This window comes from Anticarsia gemmatalis, chromosome 22 (assembly GCF_050436995.1).
Source record: "Anticarsia gemmatalis isolate Benzon Research Colony breed Stoneville strain chromosome 22, ilAntGemm2 primary, whole genome shotgun sequence".
NCBI classification, from domain to species: domain Eukaryota; kingdom Metazoa; phylum Arthropoda; class Insecta; order Lepidoptera; family Erebidae; genus Anticarsia; species Anticarsia gemmatalis.
Genome location: NC_134766.1, coordinates 7,967,016 through 7,978,689, shown reverse-complemented (window position 1 = coordinate 7,978,689; position 11,674 = coordinate 7,967,016). Strand labels below are relative to the sequence as shown.

Here is an 11,674-nt window from a genome sequence, read left to right as displayed (position 1 = left end):
CGGTTTCTGAGTACATTTAGCGGTAGTTTATCTATTCAATAGCGTTCAAACTCATATAAAAAATCCTCGGGGGTCAGTGCACCACGCAAGTCCCAACTTGGCATATAGTAATTAACAGAGTCCACCACGATGGCCAAGTTAGGACTTGGCATATAGTTATTGAGAGAGGCTTGGGTCTACCACGCTAGTCTAGTAGGTTTACGAACTGCGCGTACAGGTAGCATTGTGGTGGTTTAATACAGAGAAATTGGTTTTCAAACCAAGTGCCGGTGCTCAGTTTGTTCACGTCGAATGATGTAGCTGAAATAGTTTTCACTTCCATCAGAGTCATCTTTGTGAATCGCATTGCCACACCTCACACTACTTATATCTAAAATTAGTGTATTCTTGATAATCGTAGAAAATAGTAAAGAAAAAAAACGAACTTATTTTAAGAAAATAACATTTATTTACATACAAATTAACAAAAAACTTGTTATTATAGCAACCAGTTCAATTTATGGCTATTTAATATCTACATATTTATAGTATTTTGTACTTTGGACGTTTTGTTGCCATTATTTAACAAGTAAAATATTATAAACATATTCGCTGCAAAACATCAAAGATCTTGATAATACTGTTTGTAGTTTATAATTTTATTTACATTTCATGATTTTCTCATTCACACACTTACCAGCATTCAAATAAAATGATAACAACATAAAAAAACTCGGCTCTTCAATTTGTCTGTTTGCACTTTTCCGTTTAAATGATTGGTCAACGCTTAATAATTTGCGTTTCACTTTGCGTAAAATTGGCTTATTCAGACAAAGAAAATAAGAATAAGAATTGCTAACTTTTAATCTCTCACACTGCGTGCATAGAGCAAACATGCATTGTATCTTGGACTAGCTGACATTTCGGCCTGGGTTACAATAGCCCGGGGTTTTGAACTGTTGTCAGGCAATTCAAGAAAAATGCATTAACGCGTTAATTCCCGTATATAATTCGCTAATAAATTAATATTACTTATGTAACAACAATCATAATTCGACCACACATAATTCAGAAGTAACAAAAATACGTCATCTGTTTCTTTCATACATTAACATTTCAACTCTCACAATTTTCACTAAGTCCTATTTCACAATCTTCAAATAACATTTCCGAAAGTTCATCAAAATTAGTTCAATGCTTTTTTCTAGACAAAAACAGGTCTTGAATCTGCGCGTTGGATAGGCCTTTCGTCTCAGGCACGATGAAGTAGCCAATGATCGAGTTGGCAAGGCCCATGACTCCGAACAGGTAGAAGACGCCGTACATTCCGAAGGCAGTGTTGAGGTAGGGGAAGACCGCGATGATCAAGAAGTTGAGGAACCAGACCCACTCGATGATGATCATTGAAGCCAAGTTTTGGACCTGCGAAGAAATAAAGGTGTTACAGAAACAATTGTACCTTGCTTACATGATGAAGGAAAAAATCTAGAGGACTTCAGGATCTAGCATGGTTATATGATTTTTATACTCGGTCAGCGTGGCTGATTAGTAATAGATGGCGGTGTGCGTTTGAATCAGGCACTTATAATTTTAACCAAATAAGTTCCCAACAAGCACTTGGCCAGCGTGGTGGACTCAAAGCCCCTCCCTCATTACAGGAGTACACACATGCTTTGCTGATTCGTACTGAATGATACCAAACTTGTGTATTTACAGGTATATATAACTTAAGATGGTAAACGCTATTATTCTAGTGAGTACATAGATGTCTGCTATCTCAATTACGTGTTACATTAGGCGTGAACCCATTATCACTATCACATGAAATTTTCATCTCCGTTGTTTACACCCACACTTCTCTCGCATGCATTCGATATCTCGACAAGAGATTTGTTTCCTCTCGTTGTAATATGTTTTTAAAAAAGATACGTATAAAAGATAAGTCTTTATATTGTATAAGCTATTACGTTTTCCTCATAGTTCATATCGTCATCAACAATTCATTTGATTTCAGAATTCAGATAAATTACCTTGATAAGACAAATTTTTACCTACTTTATCTCTATAACTGTTGCTAAGCAATTTATCGTATGAGTCTGTTTTAGATTAGCTTTCTTTGATAGGAAGATATTTGGTACTTAATCAAAGCAAAAATACGAATATGTTATCGTAATCCTGTTATATCTAAGATCAGAACATTTGTACGCGTTGCGTACGCAGTTAATTCACGTTTTGTTTACAATAAAGCCGAATGCTTAACCTGTGATTTTTGTGGGAATTTCGACTTTTTATTAAGGGAGGACACCATGAAAAGATACATGCAGATCATATTAGTGATGTTAGTTTAGAAGTTGCTTCAGCAACGTAGTACTCATAACCGGATGGCTTGTTAGGAGGAAGCATTTACGTTTACCACTTTGGTCTTTATCTACTCCCAAGTGGGAGATTTCATGTACCTATGTATATTCAAATAAATAATTTAAATAATTAAAGTAAAATTATTCTTACCTCGGGAATAAACGCCTCAGCCAAAAGCACGTAAGGAATGGAACCAGCTCCAAACATGAATGAGAAGCAGTAGGCGAAGATAAGAATGACGGTCAAAATTGGAGGGCCAGCCTTGAACTGCATGAGGCAACCGAGAGACATCATGCTCAAGAATACCAGCACTGAAGAGGAGATGATAAGAATCTGTAAAAAACAACATAAAATGATTAATAAATGTAATATTGATTATCGACCTGATAGTAAAAATCAGAAAAGGATGAGTATATGATGCAATAATAATTAAGGCGACTGCTTGAGCATTACGTTATGATAATAATATTAGCAGCCGATTTTTTCGAAGATTGATAAATTTAAGGAAGAATTTTAACTGCTGTCTTGATAATAATGGAGAATCTGCTAAACGTTAAAGTCATTTCTTGAATAACGTTCTCACAATAAATAATTATATCCAACTGTTACATTCACTTTTTTAGGTTGCATCAATTTAAGAAATAATATAGTGTAATTGATTTTTCATTATATACGTATAAATTTGAAGGGTATTTCCATTGATCTAGTCCATTGGCAAATACATAATTCTTTGGAAAACTACTACTTCTTATCGTATGGTTAGTGGTCAACCTACTGTCAAAGTTGTTTAAGCCGCCCAAATTGAAACTACTACTAAAATCGCATATTCTAATTAACCCTTTGACCGCCACGGTCGGCTATACTGGACAAATCAGAACGTGAGCACTTTCTGATTTGTCGAGTTTAGCCGACCGTGGCGGTCAAAGGGTGAAAAAACTTACCCTTCTCCCAGCCTTATCAGCTACAGCGCCGGTGACAGCTGACCCACTGAACTGAACGACAGCAAACAATACAGTGTACATATCAGCCTTGCTCGGGTCTGTCTCTGTGAACACCGTCTTTGCGTACACTTGCACTGGGACAATACCCATAAAGACCTGGAATCCAGAAAAAAAAATTGATTGAATTTTCTATAGAAAATAGGAATTCATTTGTATATCCTGATTTTTAGAAGTGTGTGTTCTTATGGGTTTCAATTGCTGCTATGTAAACCTTAACAAAGAGAAGTTTGTTTGTATTTACCTGCATAGATATCACTGTCATCACCACCATAAACGCCCATCTTGAAGCTGGTTGCACAACTGCGAAATAAAAATAAAATAAATTAAAGTTTTAAATTAGATTTTATCAATATTCTAAATAATAAAAGATTAACGAATTAATAATAGTAAATATTGATGTACTTGTACTTACACAAGAGTTTGAACGACGATGTTGCTTGTGGCTTTTCGAGGTCCAGATTTTCTTCCAATTTCAATTTTTCTTTTTCTGCTTCTTCTGCTTTGGGGTCCGTTTCTGAAAGGACACCGTCAAACGTAAGTATTAAGGTACGTTTTTAAATCACGTAAGAAATACTAAGGGTGGTTTCGATAGGTAAGGTTAGGTTTAAAGGGTTGTATTCATGAGTAAATTGAAAGTCTTTTTAAATTACGGAACAGTAAAGAGCTGACTGTTGAACCCCTTATATTTCAGATTACTGCTGATATCTTACCTGTGATAGAAACCAGTTCAACAGATGGCATGACCTGTTGCTTCAGTCGGGTCAGCTCGTCTAACACAATCATTGATGACACTGGCGCTCCTCGATATTTAGCAATTGACAGTTTGGCATCCTGCAATTATAAACACACAGTTATATTTCAACTATAACACTAGATACTACAAATAGTTATAGCTTTTGAAAATGTTTAATTGTTAGTCAGATTTGGTGGCTACTTCAGATTTTTTCGTTATAGTTTTTAATATTTGGGCAACAAAAACGTTAGCTTTCAATCGATATTATAGTTCAAAGTATTATGGACTTAATAGACTATTTCAGTATCTTTGTCTTTAGTATATTCAGAAGATTTCAAAGATTTTTTCTTTATCTTCTTATAACCTTTTATTATAGAATTAGTTTACCTCTTCTCTCTTCTGCCTCAACAAATACACAGGACTTTCAGTCACAAGCAAGATGAGGACAGTAGCAGCGACGCAGAAGACCAAGTTCAACCAGATGATAGTTCTGTATGTAAAGCACCAACCAATGATGTATGAGAGTAAAGTGCCGGTGCAGTAGAGAAAGACGGAAGCTGGAAGAAGAAAAAGGTAGCTTAAGTTTTAGAATTACAACGCTGTTAAGATAGGATAATTAGGGAGTTTAAAAGTGACGATCTAGGTACCTTTGAGGAAAAAAATTACATGCATATCAGGAGATAGGAATGTTTGGAAAAAAGTGGGGAAGGCCTTTGCCCAGCAGTATTACAGTACAGGCTAAGAAAAAAAAATGAAATTAAAAATGTTTGTATATCACGGTATGACATGGTTAAAACATGGTATTCACATTCAAATTACCGAAAAGGGTAGACCCTGTCAACGATTCGGTTTTAAAATATGAATAAATACAATTTAATAGTGAATTTTCTGGTGATATAACGGTTTAAAATATCAACTATTAGCAAAAAAGAAGACAAAATTCTCCTTACCTGATGCTAACGTTCCTCTAATAGAATCTTCCACGACCTCCGAGATGAAGATAGGAGCTACAACTAAGAAGGCACCTCCAGAAATACCAGACACGAACCGTGCAGCTAACACCAATTTCATTGAAGTAGTTACACTTATGATGGCCCATGATAACTGTAAAAAATAAAGAATAATGAGAATTATACAGGATCTTTTTAACCGCAGATGATTGCATAAAACATTTTAAACTAAAGTAGGATTGGGCAATGTTATTCGGATGCATACAGATAGGTGGGTAAGTGTCGTCACACAATGGATGCCTGAAGTTCAATGAATACGCGTTAGGCCGATGAAATCTAGACGTGACGATTAATTCACCTATCTGGATGGTTGGTAGAGCATGGATCGATGAAAGAATTTGAGGGAGATTTTTGCCTAACAATGGAACGGTACAGCTTCCTTTATAACTTTTTTTTTCGTTTTTAAATATGTTATTAGTTTGGAAATTTTTATAACTGATCTCATCACACATCTGAAACTTTTTATCTAAAGTACTATTTGTTTAAAATCAAAAAGTCATCGTTAGTCATAAAAACAGAAGTTAAAGTACACAAGATTCGGTGACAAACTATTTGTTTTTCACAGATCACGTGAGCAGCTGACTAACTATTTGATGTTTACATATCACGTGAGCAAACAACTTACTATTTTTACAGTTTCCTAGAACAACATTTTAATTAATAAATCAATTTACAAAAGTTTATGTGACTGACAGCTAGTTTCTTCATACAAGCATATCTAAAGTAACTGAGAAACCCATTGACTTTGACTTGACATTTAAATCTATTTCTACATAAAACTATCAGTAAATTTGTGAAACCTAATTTGACTGTCATTTTTACTTTACCCCTATATTGTGGCTGTTTAACATAGTGGGTTATAGTGCAAATCCGCGTGTCATAGCATTGGATAATATCGCATATCTACATTCGAATTTTACAGAAAGAAGCTAAGACTTCATAATATCGCTATTTCAAAGGGCAATTATAAGGAATAATTTATATTTTTAAAAATGCATCAATTATTACTCTCCATGTGAAAATGAGCCCAATTGCCCTTACAATAATGGTATTAGGAGGTTTTAAATTTCTTCGTATAAATAAGATCAAATGCAAATACATGCTATTATCCTATATGATATCAAATCTTGACTCAATAAACAGAAAGTCATACTAAACATAATTATAAACTTACCAAGACTGGCAAAGACAACACGACACCTCCATTCCGCCTTCCCAAATTGTTTATCAGAACTCCAGCGATGGCACATCCAACCATAGCACCCAATGAAGGTAGACTACCTAATAGAGATTCTTCAGCCTTTGTCATAGGAGTAGATAGCGGGGTGGTCGTGTTTGAGAAATATAACTCCGATGTGTATGAGGGCCATACGTTGAGCAGACCCATGATGAGGGAGCCGAAGCCACCTGAAATTGGACAAAGAAACCAATCTTTAATATTGATTTTAATACATTCAATTGAAATGTCAAAAACTTCAATGCTGCGAAAGGAAAAAATACACTAAAATACTTAAATCATTTTGAAGACTTCTGGTAGCAGTATTAGTGTCATTGGTAAGTTCTTAAGTGGACAAAACGTCGAATAGGCCAAAGAACATCGCTAGCCCTAAGATTTTTAATTTCCTTCTTGGTTCTGGTTTAATCCGATGGGCATTCGACTAACTATAATGGTTTTGAATGGTCCATATAATACATCGAAAAATACATCTTTCAATTATTTTCTTTCTTTTCGAAAAGATCTCATATTATATTGACTAACGCGAAAATATTCTCAGTATAGTAGTGGCGGAAGCAACTACAAAACAGGAGATACGTGCCCAGCAACGAGATGCACTTGAAAAATAGTGAATATAAATAATTTATGTTCTCAATGACATAATTTTTCTGCCCGATTATACTCGTACCTAGTTTGGTGATTCAAATATTTATTAAACGAGACTATTGAACTAGTGACCTCAATGGAGATAACAAAAGTCAATATAAAATAAACAAAAGAGGTGTGTTGGAAATTAACACGTTGTAGATTGTAGTTTGTCTAATAAAAATAGCGAAATCATTATATCACATAATAATGTGATATAATGAAGTTTTACTCGGTTGAATTTTTTATTTTCATTGCTTTTACCGGGACTACTCTGGGCTGTTAATATTTCTCAAATTTTATAGTTTTGTTTCTACGATAAGTCATGAAACAAAATGATGTTGCGTTCACAGTCAATTGCGCTCACGGATTGGTATACGATCAGTGGGTTAAGCAACCTCGGCGCGGTCACTCCTTAGATGGGTCACCGTTTAGTAGTAATTGAGATAAGCGTCTCCATGCTTCGGAGGGCACTATTAAATTTCGGCCACATAAGATAACAGTAGCGAGTCATAGCCCTTTGGTATGACTTTCGCTACTGTTATCCTTGTTGCCTTCGGGAGGTTTAATTAACTTTGATACTAGTTTCACAAAAAAACAAAGAACAATAGGTTAAAGAAAGAATGACAATGAGATGAATAAGTAAACATAAAATAACTTTCTGAAGTCTAGCCATCACAAGATACGACGAATATTTGTTCTGCCTATATCTGTATCTTAAAATGTAAATAAACATGTTTTCGATATTCCATTTTGATAATAATAATAGAATTAGTACTCACATTACGTATTCAATTTAACTATACACTATCATCACCACTATTCTAAAACTTTATATCTAATATATAAAATTCTCGCTTCACAGTTTTCGTTGCCATACTCCTCCGAAACGGCTTGACCGATTTTGATGAAATGTTTTGTGTTTATCCATCTATGAGAATCGGCCAACATCTATTTTTCATACCCCTAAGTGACACTTTTTTTTATATGGTAGAACAAGTCTGCCGGGTCAGCTAGTATAATATAAGGCTTTTAATTTTTTTACTAAATATATTATATACAAATCAAAATTTCGTTGACAAGACAATATAGAAGTATGTTGAGATCTAAGTACAATTTTTTGTACCTCTGCTTGCCCCCATGGGAAAAAGGTGTGATTAATGTATGTTAATTATATTTTCATAATTATTACATCACCTTCACGATTGTTTCCTTTTGACTATTGTTTAAATTAACTCTTCCGTGACTGTATTTCAATTACGGTTGTATTAAGTTAAGGTTTAAAATCACTGTGTTATATTTCTTATTATCTCTCTGACCTGAACAAAATGGTTTCATTGGACATTAGGGTGTCCCAAAAAAATCAAAGTGATTTTTTTTCGACGCATACCCGCAATTATTATTCGTTTTGTAGTAATATAACTCTAAAATAAATATCACGTACTTCGGATAACAGCAACCCGTGCCGACTTGTATCGAAACATGTTACTACGTGAACTCCTAAGCGCGTAAGGACTTGCAAATATCAGTGCGTGTTGTTTCTTGTTTTAATATCATTTATTGCATTGTTTTCAAATAATCAACATGTCAGTCGAATTGCGCAGTTCTAAAAAGAGTGAAATATATTTAATTGGTTACGTAAAACATCAAATAACTGGTTCAAAACTTCCCTCTAATGGGCAAGTTCTAGCAGTTTTGTTTTACAATATCCGCGAAGTAAATTTAAAGGTAAATGAGAGTGCAAATCTAACGATACGCGAGTGCATTATTTTTTGGGAAAAGGCACGAATACCTACTAAATCATTGCCAAACTGTATAAAAAAACTTGTAAACTTATATCAAGTTTGGAGAGACTTGCAAAAAAATGCTAAGAAAACTCAAGATGTGTTTAAACGGCGTCGCGAAGAGTTTGTTGCTAATTTGAACAATCTTTTTGATATTGCTCACGCTGATGCGTTGACTATGATAAAAATAGATGAAGACAAAATCTTCCTGCAGCACCAGAGAGAGCCTGGTCGGCCGGGCCATCTAACTGGAGTCGACAAAAAGTTAACGAAGAAAGAGGACAGGGCGCGCCTTAGATCTATTGAGGAAGAGAATCGCCGTGCTAAATATTTTGCTGCGTCGACTTCGTCGGCGATTATTGAACCTTTACCGATTAATTCGTCTTCAGATTCTAGCGACTGCGAGACCTTGCAAGAAAGTTCCAATAGCCCGCCCATTGAAAACGTGCAACCTGTAATTTGTAAGTCAGTGCGGAAGAATTTTATTACCCCGAAGTTAGTAGCAGCATTGGACCGATGTCAATTGAGTATGAGAGATTCTGTGTTTATTTTAGAAGCTACTATTGAGGCGCTGGGACATAATGTCGACGATTTTCCAATTAGCAAATCCTCCATCCAAAGAATCAGAACGGAAAAACGAAAAGAGCGTGCGAAAGCTATAAAAATCGATTTTCAAGACAAGGTTCCAGATGTTGTGACTGTTCATTGGGATGGCAAACTATTACCAGCTTTGGATACTCGAAAATCAAAAGAAGAACGTCTTCCGATTGTTATTTCTTATGAAGATAAGGAGCAGCTTATATCTGTGCCACGTTTAGAGAGTTCTACTGGAAGTGAGCAAGCCCAGGCTGTTTGGAATGCTATAGTAGACTGGAACCTCGAAGAAAGAGTACAAATACTTTGCTGTGACACCACGGCTTCTAACACTGGTCGTCTCAACGGGGCTTGTGTGATTTTGCAGCAAAAGATCAACAGAGAAGTGCTTATTTTTGCTTGCCGCCATCACATCTATGAATTGGTACTCAAAGCAGCGTTCGAAGTGAAAATTAGCCAGGTGACAACAAGCCCAGATATTCCCCTATTCAAAAAATTTCGAGACAACTGGAAAAATGTCGATAGTACTAAAATCGAAAATTATCGAGAAAAAATTGTTTCTTGCCTGACATTAAACGAAATCCAGAATCTGATTTCGTTTTACCGTTCTGAATTGACAAAAACAATTGTCAGAGACGACTATCGTGAGTTGATAGAGCTCTCAGTTTTGTTTTTAGGCGGAGATGAAGAAAAAAAGTTTAAAATCCGACCCCCAGGTGCTATGCACCAAGCTCGATGGATGGCTAGAGCTATCTATTCTTTAAAAATAGTGTTACTTAGCTCTCAATTTAAAATTAATAGTAAAGATAAGAATGCTCTATTGGACGTCTGCCTGTTCATCGTTTCATCCTATGTCAAGCCATGGATGCAGTGTATTTCGGCAGTCAAAGCACCCTACGAAGATTTGTCATTTTTGAAAGCCATGAGAGCTTACGAAAATATTGATAAAAATATATCAAAAGCAGTATTGAAGAAGTTTACTCAGCATTTATGGTATTTGACCGAGGAAGTATCTATGTTATCACTTTTTGACGACGAGGTGAGCCAAGAAAGTAAGGAAAACATTATATCAAACTTATCTAAAGATAGTATCTCGTCTCAAGAAAAACGCTATATACCATCAAAAGAAGATTTAAGCGGACTATTGTACGAGAAAAACATAGAAGATTTTATATCGTCTTCAAGTAAGTCTTTGTTCTCTCGTCTGAAAATTGATGATAGTTTTCTCGAAGAAAGTCCTGCTTCGTGGTCTAATAATTCTTCGTATCTTGAAGCAAAAGTGAAACTATCAACACTGAAAGCAGTGAATGACACTGCTGAAAGGGCAGTTAAGTTGATGCAAGACTTTCACGGGCTAATCACGGTTGAAGAGGAACAAAAGCAATTTTTGTTACGTTGTGTACAAGAACATCGTAAAATTTACCCTGATTGCAAAAAGAAAACTTTAAAAAGAAAGTATATAGAAGATCCTTGATGTATATTAATATCATTAAATACTATTTCTTTTAAATATTATTAGTTGTTTTCTTTCCAAAACCTAAATTAAGACTAAGTAACATAATTTTTCCATACAAATTTTTAATTTATAACTTTGAAGTCAAGTCGGCACGTGATAACATTAAGTTATCACTATAATATTTTTTATTTAGGCTTTTGAGGTCAAACAGAATAAAATAAAAGGGTATGCGTATAAGATTTCAAAAAAAAAATTTTTTCCCTTATAGCTTGGGACACCCTATTGGACATGTTTTAATACTGCAGGCTTAGGGTAAATTTAATACGATAGTTTTTAATTCAACAATATCAATTGAAACGCAAAAGGACCTCATTTATTCAGATACCAGCAAGATTGTATTTTTCGTATTAACAGGCAATTTCATACGTTATTTTTCCAATATCCACAAACCATGAACCTCATAACTGAGTGTCTCGTAAATTCAATACGAAGCGAGTTAAAAATTAGTCAACTACGACAAACAAACTGAGATCATACAACATACAAAGGTCTTCATACGACTTTAACAATAAAAGCTTACATTCTCAACTAATAACACAAAAGTAAAAAAAAACTAATCCGTATTACTATTCCATGCATAGATTTTTTAACATAAAGTAAGTAAAAAAGTATTCTTACATGCAAAGGCCGTATGCACTTGTCGAAACCTTCCTAAACCCATCTTGAAGAACCTTGTCACACGATACGTCGACCGAACAATCACTGAAGTAATACCTCATTTTCGGCAAATACTATATTACATAAGTTAATTAGAATAAACATTAAAACTAAACAGAACCTTGTTCAAACATGTTTTATCTAAGATAAGGGGATGGCATTCTTATCATTTATATTGTGT

General features: G+C 34.8%; 1 protein-coding gene across 1 annotated transcript; it reads right to left on the bottom strand.

Moving 5' to 3' along the window:
* Positions 1-448: 448 nt before the first annotated feature.
* On the bottom strand, positions 449-11,548 carry LOC142982806 (facilitated trehalose transporter Tret1-2 homolog). The gene is made up of 10 exons (XM_076129490.1): positions 11,455-11,548; positions 6,256-6,488; positions 5,022-5,175; positions 4,459-4,628; positions 4,049-4,169; positions 3,751-3,852; positions 3,580-3,638; positions 3,279-3,434; positions 2,488-2,670; positions 449-1,401 (listed from the first exon to the last, which is right to left on the bottom strand). Exons 1-10 carry the CDS (start codon positions 11,495-11,497, stop codon positions 1,171-1,173), a joined length of 1,452 nt encoding a protein of 483 aa, XP_075985605.1. The 5' UTR covers positions 11,498-11,548; the 3' UTR covers positions 449-1,170.
* Positions 11,549-11,674: the final 126 nt, after the last annotated feature.